This window comes from Cupressus sempervirens, chromosome 4 (genome assembly GCF_028749045.1).
Source record: "Cupressus sempervirens isolate cs-2001-9-10 chromosome 4, ASM2874904v1, whole genome shotgun sequence".
Taxonomy (NCBI): Eukaryota; Viridiplantae; Streptophyta; class Pinopsida; order Cupressales; family Cupressaceae; genus Cupressus; species Cupressus sempervirens.
Window position 1 is genome coordinate 49,538,764 of NC_143121.1, and position 18,594 is coordinate 49,557,357.

General features: G+C 37.0%; 3 protein-coding genes across 4 annotated transcripts in view; 1 reads left to right on the forward strand and 2 right to left on the reverse strand.

Moving 5' to 3' along the window:
* LOC149559872 (uncharacterized) overlaps nt 1-18,594 on the forward strand; it is a 68,125-nt gene that overhangs the window by 38,067 nt on the left and 11,464 nt on the right. For both annotated transcript variants that reach the window (XM_089824338.1, XM_089824339.1), the window contains exons 2-3: nt 7,870-9,694; nt 10,465-10,490. In XM_089824338.1, the coding sequence (XP_089680464.1) occupies nt 8,044-9,694; nt 10,465-10,490 (1,677 nt within the window). In that variant the 5' untranslated portion in view covers nt 7,870-8,043. The remainder of the gene's footprint in view (nt 1-7,869; nt 9,695-10,464; nt 10,491-18,594) is intronic.
* LOC149559873 (uncharacterized) lies at nt 13,350-14,038 on the reverse strand. Its single transcript, XM_089824340.1, has 2 exons — nt 13,935-14,038; nt 13,350-13,827 (listed from the first exon to the last, which is right to left on the reverse strand). Exons 1-2 carry the CDS (start codon nt 14,013-14,015, stop codon nt 13,441-13,443), a joined length of 468 nt encoding a protein of 155 aa, XP_089680466.1. The 5' UTR covers nt 14,016-14,038; the 3' UTR covers nt 13,350-13,440.
* On the reverse strand, nt 14,030-15,890 carry LOC149559874 (uncharacterized). Its single transcript, XM_089824145.1, has 5 exons — nt 14,967-15,890; nt 14,542-14,838; nt 14,306-14,430; nt 14,088-14,211; nt 14,030-14,056 (listed from the first exon to the last, which is right to left on the reverse strand). Exons 1-5 carry the CDS (start codon nt 15,888-15,890, stop codon nt 14,030-14,032), a joined length of 1,497 nt encoding a protein of 498 aa, XP_089680271.1.

The window sequence follows — 18,594 nt, forward strand, 5'->3', positions numbered from 1 at the left end:
ATCCATGATATCCCATCACATATATATGCATAACAACAGTCATACATACACACATGACATCCACATTATACATTAATACATCCATGCTGACATAATTGCATAATCATCACTCATATTACATAATGCATTATCCTCACAACACTATCGTAGCATTAACTCTGCATATAATCATTATCACAAGCATTTGCACTAATCATCAGATTCTGCATCATACTTGCATTCACATCTGCAATGTTACCAGCCGATACTTATCATTGGGTTTGATACAGTAATTACCATGCATGCATTGTGAGACTCTATTGATAGATGGATTGGCAATCACATCCGATACATACATCAGGCATCATATATTTTACTATTGTGCTATGATATGTGCCAATTACTATAATTGGGATGTACAAGTTGTTAACAATAACCATTCATGATTAAGTTCACCAAAATAATCATTAATAATTATTTCCATGAACTGTATTATCATTTGTAATGAAGGGTGGCATCCATTCCACCCGCATCCTCTCATGGATTCCTGCAGATATAAATACAAGTCAATCGGTTCACAAAGAAGGTTGATTATATATTTGATAAACAGTTTAATATTCCCTTGTTGAGTGCTTGATAAGAGTGTAGAAGCTTTCCATAAGCAACTGCAAGTGCAATCAATTTATATTTTTATCATAGACAGCATCCCTTAAGAAGCATAATCAACCATTGTTATATCAGAGACGGCTTCACTAATCATAGAATCAGAGCATAATCAAATCAAGAACATCAGATACAGCCTATATATTTGCCAATCAGATTAAACATCAACCTGTACATGCAGCATGGGAAACACAGGAAAGACCAGAGACAGCCATTCATGTTATATAGTATATTTCACATTGTTATATCAGGTACAGCCTTTCCATCATTTGTATACAGCTTTCTTGAAAAGTATATATTTGAAACTATACATAAATTCCAACACTTTCAGCATATGCATTTAGAATTGTTAGTAAACTGCATTTCATTGGAATAGTAGTTTGTGTGTGCATTTGTATAATTAAATCAATTGCATTATTTACTTCATTATAAGTTGCTGTCTGATTCAATAAATCAATTGTATAAAATCACTAGTGTCTCATAAATGGCAAAAAGGGAACATTACATCCTATGACACCTTACCCTAATTTCTCATTTCCCAAGCGACTCACTTATTCATCATAAATTTGCATTTGCCAAAAGATGGTTTCCTCATGCGATTATGACCATTGATTGAACTTCAATCTTGATCATTGATTTCAGATTTCAAATTCTATAATTTGCCTCTTTGGCTCATTCTTGCAATCACACTCTTTGATAATTCTCACCATCATTCTGTTCATTCACACTTGCCTTTCTCGTTTGTGCATTTTAATACTTTTGAGCAACACACAATTAGAGAATAAGGAAGAAACAATGCGTGGCTTCATCAAAGGAATGCTTGGTTTTCTTTAATTTAGTTTATGTTTTATGCATTTTGTTTTGCTGGTCTTATTGGTGTGATTGGGATTAGTTTGCATGATCTTATGGCTTTTGAGGTTGGCTTTGATATCATCTGGTACTAATCCCCATTTTCCTAGTCAGTTGAGAGTATCCAAGGTACATGACAAAAGAGATACGTTTTGGATAAGGGATGGCTAGTCTATCCTAATGGATGGATAGACTTATATTAGACATCAACTTTGTATAAAGTCATTATCATATGCTCAATTGGCAATTATTTTTTAAAACTATCAATTATTTGAGAAAGAGGAAGTATTGAAACTTCCAATCTCATATTATCAAGGATGGGATGGAAAAGTTTTAGTTCTCTAATGTCTGACAAGTATTTATTGATTCAACTGTTGTATTCAAGTTAACTAGCTTGATGGTGGAGGGATCTTACAAGCATATTTTTTGGATACCGTGTTGTATACACATTGAATAGTGTAGTGAAAGGCATTGGAAATATGGATTTGGTGATATGGATCAAGAAGATCCTTTAAGAAATTTAGGAGAAGATAACTGAACCAGTTGTTATCTACTGTGACAATACAAGTACCATTAACAACTCAGAGAACCCAGTGATGCACTCTAAGACTGATCATATTCCCATAAGTATCATTTTCTTAGAGAACCGGTTTAGGGAAAGGAAGTAAGGTTGGAATATGTGTGATGCAGAGGCCAGTGGTCAACCAATGAAATGTAATGTCCCCACTTCCTGTCTGACTAATAGAAAATTAAACCTTTTTATTGTCCTTGAGATTGCGTTTGATTCTTTACTTCATCTTTAGTCTCTCTTCCTTGTATTTTATATAATTCTAGAACTTGATGGAATAAGAGACTGTCATATATAATGACTAGTTGTTGTGGCCTCTAAGTTTACTCTTTGACTTTATGATAATATATATAATTAGCCACAATACTTAGTAGTGATCATTGTTTACCGCATAAGTTAATTAAGAATTGCACATAGATAATGAACACGAACTCAAACAGCAGAAATCTTCTTCTTATTTGCATATGCCAAGATATTACATTAGGTTATCATCCTCATCATTACAATGATCCCGAAGGGAGATATAAATACTGTTCGAGGAACCTTCTCGAAGGTATCCGTCGGCCACATACAACATGTCAACTACAATAATAGAACCTTCTGGATACATCCCGATACATGTCGGCCTGACGGCACACATCCCGATACACTGACAGAAACCTCTCAATACACCATCGGGAACCTCCCAATACACCGTTGAGAACAGCTTGATACACCATCGGGAAGCTCCTGATACACTGTCGGGAACCTCCTGATACACTGTTAGGAGCATCCTAAAACATCATCGAGAAGCTCTTGATACATCGTCGGGAACATCTTGAAACTCCATCGGGAAGCTCCTGATACACCGTCGGGAACCTCCCGATACGCCGTCGGGAACATCCTGATACATTATTGAAACACCATCAGGAAGCTCCTGATACACCGTCGGGGACATCTCGATACACTGTTTCCTGACGACATCATCTCCCCCAAAAAGAAAAGTCGTCTCCCGATGACGAGACAACAAAAAACCCACAATATCTACATTATTCATAAAACAAAAACAACATGGACGTATACATCATCAACTCGAAGGCTGAGTCTCGGACTGTTTCATTCTTCCCTTGCTTAGTATTGAATATCTCCGCTACAATTTCATTATCGTCGTGCAAGAGTTGAAATTCGGCGATGAACTCCTTTTTAATATTATCCCAACTGTTTAAATTTTGTGGATCGGTATCAATAAACCAATCAATTGCAACACCTCGCAGGGTTGCCAGAAATTGCCTCATCTATTCATTTGTATCCGTTATGCCATTGGCTCTCCAAATCGTTTCACAGGTTTTACAATGTTGGATGGGATCAACTGCTCCATCACCATCAAATTTAGGTAACTTCTCCTTTGGTCCCGCCATCCCGACGCTCACGCTTGGTATTCCGATGCTCACACTTGGTATCCCGACAGCTGTGTTTGGTGAAGAAGGGTCTCCGTTAAGTGAATCTGTTCCTTCTGGAAGTGGATCCTGGACGAAGAGTTCACTCCACGCTCTTGCTCCTTCGGCACTCCGAGCCGTGCGAGTCGATTCTCTTCCGTCTGGATTGTCTTCCCTTGGCGAACACCAATTCAAAAACTCCTCCCTTGCCTCTTCCACCAATTCCACCCATTGTCGCGTCTCCTCCAACAATGCTTCCACGCTTCTGTGTCCGTCGGCAGCAATCTTCTGGAGTCTCTTTTTGCGTTCAGCTTGCTGCGCCAAAATCAAATCTCCATGTGCGGTGCGTATTTCGTCCTTGTCTTTTAGCTTGTTCTTATTCTTGTTCAGCTGATTCGACATTACTCTTCATTGTCCTGCCTTTCCAGGTCCATCGGGCAATGGCGCCAAATGTTTACCGCATAAGTTAATTAAGAATTGTACACAGATAATGAACACGAACTCAAACAGCAGAAATCTTCTTATTCGCATATGCCAAGATATTACATTAGGTTATCATCCTCATCATTACAATGATCTCGAAGGGAGATAAATACTGTCCGAGGAACCTTCTCGAAGGTATCCATTGGCCACATACAACATGTCAACTACAATAATAGAACCTTCTGGATACATCCCGATACATGTCGGCCTGACGGCACACATCCCGATACACTGACAGAAACCTCCGGATACACCGTTGGGAACCTCTCGATACACCGTCGAGAACAACCTGATACACCGTCGGGAAGCTCCTGATACACCGTCGAGAACCTCCCGATACACCATCGGGAACATCTTGAAACACCATCGGGAAGCTCTTGATACACCGTCGGGAACATCCTGAAACACCATCGGGAAGCTCCTGATACACCGTTGGGAACCTCCCGATACACCGTCGGGAGCATCCTGATATGTTATTGAAACACCATCGGGAAGCTCCTGATACATCGTCGGGAACATCCCGATACACTGTTTCCTGACGACAATCATTGCCTTTGATTATCTTTGTTTTTATCCCAGCTCGTCTTTCTTGACTTCTGTTGACAATTAATCCTTTGATGACTTGACTGTCTTGTTCATTATTTCTACGCTTCCATAAATGTCATGATTTCTTTCTTTCTTTTTCATTTCCAACTTTCATGTTTTATTGTTTCACCAGCTCTATGTATTTATGTTTGAGTACTTATACTTTCTAACTACTGTGAATGGTTGTCTGCATACTTGAGACGGTAGATATTTGTGTGGTAATGTTTATTATCTTCGCTTCAATTTATCCTTGCTTCTTTTGTTTCAATCTGCATATTTAGTTTTGTTCATGACTGTACTCTTTTGTCCAATGTAACTACTACTGTGTGGTCTCTTATCCCTAAGTTTTCCAAATTTGAAATATCTGCTAACCATGCCTCTCAGCTGAAACTCTGTCATCCAATTGAATTAGATATTGTATGGTATCTTGAAATCTACGATGGTATATTGTTTATCGTCTGCTCGGTATTAATCTTTGGTGTTCTATCTTGAATGTCCCTGTATCAGTTAATAGAAGTAATTTTATCTTCAACAATCTTCTTGCTCTTCTACTAAGTACCATTCCTCATCCCACCACTATAAATCTAATTTTCTTGATCGCTTATCTTCAAAGACCATCCGGTTATTTCTCATGTGGACTCCACGACTGACTTCTTATCTGGATAATTATTGGGTCTGCTAACTGTATTAACTTCATTAGGAAACACTTATCAACATCATATTCAACCTTACACATGGATCAACAACATGAATCCAACCCACTCACTATAGACCTATTAATGGTCAAAACAATAATCTTACCACCACTAGGCTCTACACCTTATCAACCACTCCTTAGCATCCTTATACATGTAGACATTCATCCAACTCTGATTATGACTTGATCAGCATTCTCATTCTTATCTGCCCATAACCCCAAACTTGACATCTCTATTTTTATCCTATCAACATTTTGAACGAAACAACCAACGAAGTTCAAGCATCACACGGTGTCTCCCTTAACCTATCATGAAAGACACTCCACACATTCTCTAAGGCCTTGCTCACTCCCTATCCAATTTTGTCATACTAAGTATTACATGTCAAATGAACAAAAACAAGTTTTACCTCACTGTCCTATTGTGGCAGTTTTGTCTAACTCTGCAATTTCTTTTATTCAACTCCGAATCTCTGATCTTCAGCCTTCTTAGAGACCTTCCACACATCAAGACACTCTTCTTACACTCCTCTCATAACCCTCAAATTAGATAGATGTTTTGAAAGGCATTGGAAAGATAAATAAGGTAATGATGGTAGAAGCAAGAGATATACATATGTTCATTTGCCATCATCACACCTTATTTATTTTGTTATGACTTTCTTGAGGAAGGAATTCTTCAAGCCTATGGTTATTAGATATGCCATCCACTTTATTTTGTTGTAGAGTGTTTGAGGTGTGGGATCTACAGTTTATGATGGTTAATTTATATTGAGGTAGATAGCTAGAGACAAGTATGACTTGAAGTGTCTTATGTCTCTCATTTCAAAACGTTAGACAGTGATTAATAATAACAGTGATTGGGCATGTTTTGAATAAGAAATCAATCAATGCTAAGAATCGAATCATTGATATTTGATCATAGAGGCAGCATATTAATTGATCTGGTTAAAAGAGAATAAGAATGATGAAATCATAAATCAATGCCAGGGTACTTGGATATGTGAAGCATTGATGTCGGCCACATGATTAAGCTTATAACGGTAGCAGTAATACCACCCACAGAGTAATAAGCTTATAGATGCATTGATCAATGGAGGCATGTATCCATTCTGCAGTTTGATGAAATCTATGTTCCAAATCAGGAAGCAATAATACGAAATTAATATTGTCTATATGTGAGTCAGAAAACTTATAAGACAAATCAATTAGGGAAAAATAATGCATTGATGGAGATGATAAGCAAATTTTGCATGTATTGATAATAGAAGCCTTTGACATCGCCTATGAACAAAGAAAATTTTATATCACTAAAAGTTACTTTTTGATGGTTACTTCTGACTCATAGATTAATCATCGTATTTGACAAACAAGGAGTTATTAATAGAAAATATTACAAGTTTTATACTTAATTAATTAGAATTTAGTAACCTACCGATTGCTAAGAAGGGACAGCAGACGTATCTCTTGGAGGCATCCTATTCATTAACAAGGTATATCTTGGATATTAAACCCATTATTGGCAAGTATTGGGCATAAGTGGAATCAAATCCTAAATCCATCATAGACAGATTGGTATGGCATATCTGAACTATGCATTACAAGAATAATTGCATGATAAGTAATTGGCAATAAGTAAATTTGTCTATTTATTTACAAATATAACTCATATCAAAATAAGGATAATAGACTCTTATGTGATACTCATGTTAGCAAGATTTATAATCCCTTAAAATATACATACACATATACTTGAGATAATATCATTATGGTGTATGTATCTTACCTCGTGAGCAATCAAGAAGAATGTTGGAAGTTAGGGAATTGCAGTTTACTGGTTCTCTCAAACAAGTAGGCCACCCCAAGGGATGAAATTGTCATAGTGGGACGTTGCGTGCTCTTGGGCTTAGTTGGGTTGAGTAGTTTATAGACGCCCTCTCGAGACTTTCATACCAAACCAAACTACGATTGGTTATGGGTAGAAAGACACATTTATCATTCTCTGTAATATACTTGCTATTAATCCATGCATTTATTTGTCTATCCATGAAGTTTTCTCATATATATTATAAAATGGACTTTAATAATTACTTTGGATGAGTAATAGTTAGTATGGATGAGAGGGCATGACTGGAGAAATAATCAGTATTTTATATTTGTGCATGTGCAGTGATGGAAGTAGCATTATTCTATTTCTCTTCACAATTGATCTACAGAACTTAATTTAGAGTCTGCATGAGAATGAATAATGATTTATGAAATATGATTTACATTCTTACTGAAGTCATGCATACAAGTATTTTATTAATTTGTTGGTCCTTATACTTTTATCCTGATATGGATGTGTAATTGCAGTTGGTAATTGTTTGTCAGATATGTACAATACATTATGATTTTATATCTTCTTCCCAAAAATTTTTAGTCATTTCAAATCAATAGTTGGCAAGAGTCTTTAGATGATAGTTCCAGTACTATGCTACAATCAATGTTAAGGATTGCCTGTAAGATTTTTCTTTTTTCTAAGTTCTAAGAACCTGCTATGACTGAAAAGAGAGCAATTGTAATAATTAGTTTGGATGAGAAGCAATGCTTGAAGCAGTTGCCAATTTTTTATATTTCTGCATGTGCAGCAACGGAGGATGGCATTTTTCCATTTTCACTTGATGACTGCTCTGCATAACCTATGTTTGATTTTGTGTGAGAGCCAACAATGACCTCTGAATGCGATTTAGATTCTGTCTGGTGGATGGAAGTGACTCCTGTCTTTAAGGAGTGACCTGGCTGGGGAGTTTGTTGCTGTAAGCATGGCAGACCTTCCATGTCAAGGCAGCCTGTCCTCAAATAATTCAGTAGCAAATTCACTGCCCAGGGATGCTCATTCATTATCACTTTTTCCAGAAGGGCTGACAATACAAGGAGAAACTCTTTCTGAAGTAGGTCAACAGAGTATATCATCACATAAATCTAAGCATAAAAATCAATCAAATGATTCATTTTTGGCAAAGGGTGGCACAGCTGAGCTATGTAACATTAGTTTGAGACTTGGTACCTCTGATCCAAAGGATGAAGACACAGATAAACAAGGTGATACTGAAATAGACAAAGGTCAATGGACAAAGACAAGGCAAAAAAAGATGGTCACAGAAGTCTTCAATTTGGAAGAGAAGAGATCTTTAGACATTGCAGATTCAATGCTTGGAAATGCTATTTCAAAAATCATGCCTGTGAGATTGTTCAATTTTCAGTTGAAGGAAGTTTCAAATGATTCTAAGAATTTAAGTTCAGCTATAAATCAATCTGAGGAGCCATCTGATAATATATTCTCTATTTCACCTTTAGCAGAGCAACATTCATTTTCACCATATAGAAATGATAAACTTATGATCTTTACCGGAGGAGTAATAGACAACAGTAAGACAGGATGTCCATTTGTGCCTCCTACAAATAGCCTTCCTGTATTTAGGACTCAACCTATTAGCACAAGAAAGCCACCGTTGCCACCAGGAGCTGTGACATACCTTAAGGGAGGGGTTGCTCATAAGACAAAGAAAGTTCATGCTCGTAGTGTCACACAAGATTCAAGAAAACACTTGAAAGTGTCTGAGATTAAATCTAAAAATTTCATTCCTACTGCAGGGTCTGATAAAGAGGGATGTCTAGAGAGAGGGAATTCAAGCCCATTTTACAGGAGGACAGCTATTATAGATACTAGCAGCGAATTTAGTGTTGGTGAATCATTATGCAGTAATGTAGGGGCTGCACTTCACTTAAGTAAAAGAACATTGCAGAATAGATCAGGTCTTTTGCCAACATCATCTGGTCCCATAGGTTATATCCAAGATCCTTCTGGATCACTTGCAACCTCTGATGACCAGATGCCTAGAAATATTTCCGAATCTTCATCTCAGAATTTTCTTCATTTGAAGTCATTGAAGGCTGATATTTCCTGGCATGATAGAGAATTCAGCATACCGGTCTCATCAGTAACTGAGAAATCAAGAGCCAACTTTTTAGTGCAACAAGTCAATTCCTCTCCTGCGAACCCTCTTCATAAATTTGTTGAAATGCAAGTCCAAGCTTCTGGAACATCCTCCACGGATAACTATTCCAGTGAACCTATTGTTGAGCCTCACTACAATGCTCAAACAAGGCACTGTCAAAAAATTGGAAGGAGTCAAATGAATTCAAAGAAAAGAGATTACGATTCATGTACTACAGATGTTTTTAAACCTCCACCAATCAAAGGCCAAGCAGAAAGGGTAAAGTCCTTACATGTTTCTTCTATGAGTGATATCAAACAAGTACAGCACAATTTTCATGAGGGTGCTGAAGGATACATACATGCTTTAAAGAGTTCTAGCACTGATGAAGTTAGGCAGATGGACGTGGAAATAGTTCAAAAGCAGTTCGATCAGATCAAAGAAGGTGTTTTCAAATTAGGTTCCTCAAGTGAAGGTATACACAGTTAATTGTTTATTTATTTGTTGTCATAAAGGAAATTTTAATGGAGCCATGCAATTTTTGGAGGTTTTTAAATCTTGACAAATCTTTTTTAGCATTGCATCCACAAATTTCAAAATTTGGCTAAAATCTTCCCCCAGTTTCTAGTTTTGGTAAGATTTTTATGTGTTCTATGTAAAAGGTTCCTGAAATCTCAAGCAAACAGATACTGTTTATAGAGATTTAGGTGAATCGTAATATTAAGTTAGTGATTACTTTATTGAAAGCTGTAGCCAGTTGGTGATTATTGGCTAGTGTCTACTTTTTGTAAAGGGTTTGATATAATGCCAGAGACACCTTTTTGTATCATCATTTATTGATATAATGCTAGTTGTTCTGATAGTTTCTGGATTAGATTGTGTAAATTTGTTTTCCATCAACATTTCGGATGATACCACGTGATCCATCATCAAGATATACAAGAGAACATTTTTTTCCTTATGTTCTCTTGCATATCCTGATAATGGATCTTGTAGTGTGATCCGAAACGTTGAGGGAACATTTTTTTACACAATCTAATCCAGAAACTATCAGAACAATTTCTCATGGATTGTGGAAATCTAATAGATATAATGCTAGTTACCAGTAGACACTTGCGTTATATGAGGATACAAATCTCATGATTTGTTCTTAAAAATGAGTGTTTAATATGGTCATAGATTATCATGTATATGTTTCGATGGACAATTTCAAATCCTGTTCTAATTTTCTATATGTTAATGCAGGGACGGTTCATGGAGTAGATCGAGAGGTAATCTCCTGTTACCCTTGTTGTGTTATATGTTGTGTCGGTTAAGACAATGCATGGGAAATGGGATGATTATTTTTTTCCAATTGAGGCTAGTTCTCAGCATCAAATATTTGGGGAGTGTACTCTCTGTTATAGAATCAGAGTTTGTAAATGGGGAAATAATTTACTTCCAATAGAAGCTACTTTGTGGCAACAGAAAGACAGGCATTCCTATCCAAAAGGTTAATAAAAAGCAATCAGTTGCAGAAACTTATAATTATGAAATTTGAGTCAAGTATTATTAAAAAGATTGACTGCATAAATCAATTACTACATATAACTGACACTTATTCAGTCATAAGGAGCTGTGCAATTTATGGGTTTGATTTATTACTTATTTTCGTTCACTGTGAATTGGAATTTCCAATAGTGAATGTAATATTTATATCTTCGCCGTTTCGTTAAAGTTGCATTGTTCTCCAATTCATTAGAAAACTTTTATCAAAGACCAACTTTTTTTTAAATCTAAAAAGGGCTTCTTGTTCTATGAGCAGATAATCACATTAAAAACTTATACATATGGTTCAGATATATTTCTTGGATCTCAATCGCATGAATTAACAGTGTTAAGGAAAAAAATGCTAAAGTTGTGACCAGTTGTTCAGTGCTCTATCTGATAAATCATAAATATACATGGAATAATAATAAAGATGGCAGTGCGCAGCAGATATAGGAGTCAAATATAACTTTATTTGCTCATATTTTCATTACAGCCAAGAAGACCAAAAATGGCCGGCCAAGGATTTTACAGTTATCCCACTACACCATATTACCTTTACGACACACAACATTTTTCGAAAACCCAATGGTTGCCAAGAGGATCACAATTGTCAGCTAACCAATACTTACAACCACCCGAGATTGACAACCAACTTAATACAAATAATTAATACATTTTTGAATATCAAATATTATCAACCATAGCAATAGGCATTATATGCTGACTATACCAGTTTCATGAATGTTAGGTTTCTTCTTATTGGTGCCATTACAATGTTACATCCAATGGACATATTCTCTTATTTCTTTACCTTTACTTCGATTTTTTTTTTCGTTTATTAACCAAATTCAATATTTATAGTCACATGGGGAATCTTTTGGCTTTATCTTGTATGCCAATTTTATGGATTCAAGTCACTGCATTTTGAAATAAACATTTCAGACTGCTATTCCTATGCAGATATTTGGCAGAATCAATGATGCAAAGAGTATGTTTTCATAATATGTTTGATTCAAGAACACAGTATTCTTTAGATCAGACCTCCTTCGCCAAAATTCTTATGACCCAAAATATAAGGTAGGGGACAGAATCGGTAGGGGACTTTACAAACCCTCCCTTCTTCATAGTTACCTTGCAAAAAACATAAGAGAAAATTTAGCTAACAAAATGACAAGTGTAACTGAAATGAAGGAAATCTGAAAGCTTACATGATATGAAAATGCATCTAGATTCAACTGTAAACCAACCTTTTCCTCCACTTGATCAATAATTCTCAATTTTTTAAGGCCGGATTTTTAAAAATTTCTTTCCAGATTTCTTCCTATAGCTCACTTTGGTTCTGATTTTTTTGTTTCTAAGCCCAGATTTTGTAATTTTAAAATTCTGATTTTACTTGTAAAATCAGTTATTTATCCCCCAAACTCCTCTTCCAAACCTTATAGTCATTGAAATCGCTGCCCCTTATGATTAGCTTGATCTGCCCTGCAATTGCTAGTTCAACCTGCACTTGGTGTAGTTGCAAATAAAATGAATCCCCTCCTCCATATAGGCATTTTGGGTTGAAAAGCTATGCCTTTCGGTCTAGGCCGACCTGCCCCTTCTTGGATGATCTGCATATGGGAAAAAAATTATTTTGAATTTATTCATATTAGCAATTCGAATTGCTCATTCTGATTTAAAATCATTTTCGGCCCACATCGTTTTGAATAAAGTCAAAGCTTTCACTGTTTTTTAACGTCTTGAACTCCAATTGATTTTTTTTTTACATTGAGCTCATCATGTTTGAGGGGGTGGGTGTTTTGGAAAATTGGGATTTTAAATCTGAAGTTTGTGGAACTCCTTCCCTTGATTGGGGTATTCATACATTGCCTCTCCTTTAAATTTTTTGATCAATATGCCATTCATCCTTCATTTTGAGTCCACATAGGTGAATCCAATCCTTGTTTTTGCTTGATAACTTCATTAGAAAAATGGCAGAAATCCTGAGATCTTGAGATTTCTGACCTCAAGTTTGGAGAAACCTTGCCTTTTGAATGTGGATTGGTCTTGAAACTTTTATGAAATAAGCACAATCATGGCAGACACACAGAGTTTTGGGGATTATGAATCCCGACTTTGGTGGTTTCTGTCCAGTGTCATGATCGATTTTGATTGTTTTATGGAACTCAAACTCCTCTCTAAGCCTCCAAACATCACTCCCTGCCTGCCAATGATGAGTATTAATTTGTAATCTGCATTTTGATCTGGTAAAGGCTCCTTCGATCTGATTTTTACTTCATTTTACCCGAAAACCTAATCTTTTCCTTCAATTTTATACTTAGTTGCCGATTCGTGACACGAATCCGATTCGGGCACGTGAATCGGATCCGTGGATTCGGGATTTTTTTTTTTTCCCAATTATGATTCGTGGAGGATTCGTGCATATATATATATATATGCATTATATATACTAAAAAATAAGAGAAATATACATAATTCTAAAACTAAATCATTTCATAGTATGAATCTAGTATACTTGATCAATGACATTGATAATTAATCTATTTTCACGATTATAAAGAAAATCAACACATTCACATTGAATTACTGAAAGTGAAAGCTTGTAACATTCAAAATATAGATCATTAAACTTAAAGTTTATAACATGATTTACTCATAAAAGAGTCAAGAGTCAACACTAAAGTTTTTAATTTAATCATCAAATGGATTTTCAAGAAAATCCGCATCAGAGGGGTACTGGTGAGCTGCAAGTACTGCATCTGTATTAGTAGAGGAACCCAAACCACTAGTAGTAGAGGGGATTGTTAACTCATAATCCTCCTCCTCATCATCCACATCAATCAAAGTGGATCTAGCAAGATCTCGGATGGTCATATCTAAATCAGGAGTCTCGGGTGCTACATCCCAAAGCTTTTCGGGCCCCTTCTTGTACTTAGGATCCTTCCGTGACAACAAGCGCAAATTGTTGTGAATGAACACAAGGTCTTCTGATTTTTTTGGAGCCAACCGGTTGCGTTTGATTGAGTGGATAAAGGAGTAAGTACTCCAATTCCGCTCAGCGGCAGAAGAGCTGGCAACCTAAAGAGAAATTAAAAATTATCAATACAACAATCAAGATAAATAAATTAAATAATAAATTCAAGGAATTGAGAATGTTAACCTTAAGCTTAATTTTACAAACTTACTTGGGATAGGACCTTTATGGCAAGAGGTTGGAGGTATGTGAAGGCTTGCCCATGAAGGTACCACCATTTGATGGCACCCATCCTGCTTTGGTCTACTATGGCAATAGGGTCGAAATCCTCACCTGAGTTGAAAGCAGCAAATTCACTCCTCACAATTGCCCCAATCTTTGGATCTTGGAATATCTTAGCTAGTGCCCTCTTATACCCATCTGCAACCTCTGCATCTCTAAATGGTGGCACTCTACCTGGAAGGCGAAGTACATCTGCACTATAGTACCTGGGGATAACAAAAGACAATTGAACACTATCAAATATCAATAGCACAAACATTGGATAAAATAAGCACAAACATTTGATAAGAACTACAGTACCTCGGGGATAGAGCATATGCAAGGAGGTGCAAAGGTGTGGTCATCTTGTTCCATCGATGATGAACAATTTTTTCCACCTTCTTGTAAAGGGTGTCCTCAGGATCATTCTCCCTCCTCTGTATGACCTAAGATATGAAATATGAATAATAATTATAAATAGTGAATATGTCAATTTAAACTTTAGAATTTAGATATCTCTCAAATAAAAAATTGTTGTAAAAGAGCGTAAAACTTACCATTTTAATTTTTTCCAGCATACTATCCATGGAATCATAAATATCCCCAAGGCATGGCTCATCACTATCTGCGAAGCGAAGCATTGCCATTATTGGATCGGCGATTTCCAACACATAACTCACAAGACCCCACCAATCCTCATCTAGTATCATTCTTCTCACATTTAAAGCCCTTGCTGTATTGGAATTCTTCCAAATGCCCCATTGGGGGCTAATGACCATATGCTTCAATGCTTCTTTTACCTTCACAAGTCGTCTCAAGACGATTGTGTGAGAGGCAAAGCGGGTTTCAGCAACCTAAGAACATGTTAAACTCAAGTTAGTAAAACATTTAAAAATTAAAACATGTTAATGTAAACAACAACAAAAATTAATAATTGTGGAATCCAATAATATTCAATTATATATTAAATATAAAAATTTACCTTCAATAACTCCAAGTCCGAGAAACTCCTAAAAATTGCTTGTGACATGTGGTGATTTGTCACAAACATTTGAATCTCTTCAGCTTCCTCATATATCCTTTTCACCCAATCTATTTCGGTGCCAATTGCTTTCATCACTAAATTGAGAGAGTGGACGGTGCATGGTGTCCAAAAGATATGATCATATCTAGACTCTACAATTATCCCTGCAGCCCTGCAAACTTTTGCATTGTCCGTGACCACTTGAACAACATTATCAGGACCCACTGACTCTATGGCATCAATGAGAATGCGTGAAATAAATTTTGCATCTTTCACTTGCCCTTCACAATCAACTGCCTTCAAGAACATTGCCCCCTTAGGGCATACAACAATAACATTGATCAATGGATGGTTTCTACAATCTTTCCAACCATCCGAAATAATAGACACACCCGATTGAACCCAAAAATCTCTTATTGGTTGAAGTTGAGCCTCTACATGTTTCCTCTCATCATGTAATATGGTAGTGTGCAACTTCTCATAACCAGGCGGTTTGTAACCATGGGGTGCATCATTTATTGCTTCCACCATCTCCCTAAAATAAGGTGATCTAGCAAAATTAAATGAAACACCATTTGCAATTAAACAACGTCCAATTTTGTGATCAGCAATGTCTCTCTTTTCAATTTGGAATGCCCTATCTAGTGGGCCTCTCTTGCGGGTGAGTGGAGATGGGTCTTCATCTTCATCATTTGTAGTTGGCATAGGCAAAAAAGGATGTGTTCTTGTGTTTGTTTGATCAAATGATGGTGTTGGTATATTTGTTTTTTGGGAAGCACCACGTTTTGCTTTTGCAACTGCTCTATCAGCATCATCTTGCTCTTTTGCTAATGCTGCTATTTGTGCAGCTGGTAATCCCTTCTTATCACTACTTTGACACATGTGAATTCCTCCACCCGCAGGGCCCAAAAAATGTAGTTTCACTCGGGAATAGGAGCTTCTATGTTGTATGTTGCAAAAATTACATTTCGATATGTATGCCCCACCCCCAGGACATTGTGCAACTCTTGTTGTGTGTCTCCATAAAGGAGACCCCTTATCAATTTTGAAGGTTGGTGATGCAGCCCCACCCCCACTCACTGAGCTTTGACTACTCATTGTTCTATTCTTGCAATCTAGAAAAAGTGAAAGAAAACCATGCTTCACACTTGCACAAAAACTTGAAAATTTGGAAAATTAAAAATAAATCAATAATCTATGAAAGAATTCAAAAATATGGTTGAAATGCATACCTTAAACACTTCTTGCAAGGTATTTGAAGCTCCACAACCGATCTCCTTCGAATCCAAGCACTTCACTTCAAACTAGCAAGTATGAGAGAGCAAAATGAGAGAGCAAAATAGAGAGCAAATGAACTTGCATTGTGATTTAGAGGGTCGTTTTTAGGGTTTAGGGCAAAAAAAAAAACATTAAAAAATGATAATGGGCCCACGTTTTTGCATACTCCTGTCATTGCCGTGGATTCACGCGGATCCGCGCGTGGATCCTCGAGGATCCGGGTAGGATTCGTAATCCTGCCTGTGGATCCGTAAGGATCCGCGGGCCGTGGACAGGATTATGAATCCTGCCCGGATCCTCACGAATCCATACGTGGATCCGGATCCGAATCGGACCCGAGCCCGGATCCGGCCTTTTCCAGGCGAATCCGGTAACTAAGATTTTATATTAATCTTACTTCCTTAAGCATCATTTTCCATCCTTTGATCAACTAGCACTTGATAAGCTTCATCAAAAATCCTATTTGCAGTTGGGTGGAACTTTTGTTTCTTTGAGAATTTGCAAAGGTGGAAATCTCAAGATCTTGAAAATTTCGACCCTCACCTTGCATGCCCATTTTGCCACTCTAAGTTCACATTCATGTTTAAAATATCTTTCAAGGCTCACTTATCATGAATCTAAATCTGATTTGCATATCAAATTAGCTGAAAGTTCATTTCCATAAGAATCTAATTCATTTTCATTTTCAGTCCTTATCATTTTTCTCGAAGTTTTTGATTGATTTCATCTTCTCTCCCCCAATTTTTTTCTTCACCAATCTAGCACTCAACTTTCACCCAAGGCCATCCTCTTTGTTGGGATTGGAAGTCTCATGTTTGGATAAATTTCGTCCAAGGGTGCTTATGGCAGAGATTTTGAGAAGTTGGGGTTGGAAATCCCACTTTTGGAGAATTCCGCCTTGAAATCTCTCTTCAATTTTCATGCTACTTGGCCTTTGTTTGAAAGGAGGGGCGATGTCTTTCCATTACTTCTCATTGTACCATCTTAAATTGGACATACTTCAATTTATGGCCTTTTAGCTCCTCTTTAGTGTGTTTGCATTGACATTTGCATACACTTTCCTCTTTCTCTCTCTCTCCTAGGTGAAATTGAGGTGGGACCAAACACTTCCTCCTTGACTTCCCTTTCTCTCTCTCATGGGCCGAGGTAAGATCTAATTTCTATGCATCCTCCTCTTTCTAGGCTCCATTTCCCGAATCTAACCTCGGCTTATCAATCCTCGATGAGCATTACACTTGCACCCTTTGTAGTCCTCAAAGCCTAGGTCACAAATTTGAGTCACTGACCTCCTAGAGAATAGGTTAACCCAGGTTGACCTCTTCCGTAATAGGATGACCCAGGTCATCCTATTCCAAAACAGGGCAACCCTTGTCAACATGTTCTGGATGGTCGAGCGATTTTGGTCCCAGTCCTATATCAAATTTCAATTATTTCTTGCTCACTGTAGTTAGCTCTCGTTGGGGCAATTTTAGAAATTCACTATGAAAAGACATCAAATGCCTCATTTGCACATAATGGAAGCAAGGTACAAGCATGCGTGGACACCTCAATCGGACATAGAGCAATTGCAAGGTGGAAGCTAAGGGCTGAATTTGATTCTTTCATTGCAAAGTGAGGTCTTTATCTACTTTCCTTCAATTCAAGCATTCAAATATTACATGACACCATGGAGATGCAAGGGGATAAAGAAGATGGTTAGAGTACTTTAGCCTTTGGGGCTTGGTGTGCTTTCTATGCTATGTTCAAATCTAATCTTTGTCTCTTCATATCCTGCACACATTTACATTTACAACTACATTTACATGCTAGGGTTTCACTCATAGAGTAGATTCTTAGAATTTACTAGCTCTTTTACATTCAAGATCTACAATCTAGGATTCACGATCACTACATACACACAAAACATTGTTTCTAACGACTATTTGTGGAGGTGGAAATCACCAAAACGATGGGTTGACTAAGGAAAATCCCATTATAGCCATCCCCACACAAATTTTGTAACAAACTTTATTGATTTGGCAACAACGGATCTAGAAATTATTCCCTAAGATCTTTTCGAAGAAGTTGGTTAGACTTTGCTATAGTGCCCTAGGAACACTATGGCTTCATTGTAAAGCATCCGAAACATGTTGCACCAGGTCGACGTCTTCTCGAGGCCCTTGGAAATTTTTTGCTGAAAATCGCGAGCTTGATTAAGGGTTTTCATTGCGTGTTTCTTGGTTTGGGCAAAAGTCTCTGATTTTCAAAGGTTGGTATTTGCATGTGAGTTGCATGTTCTTACATGTGCTATTTTACTATGCGAAGTCTC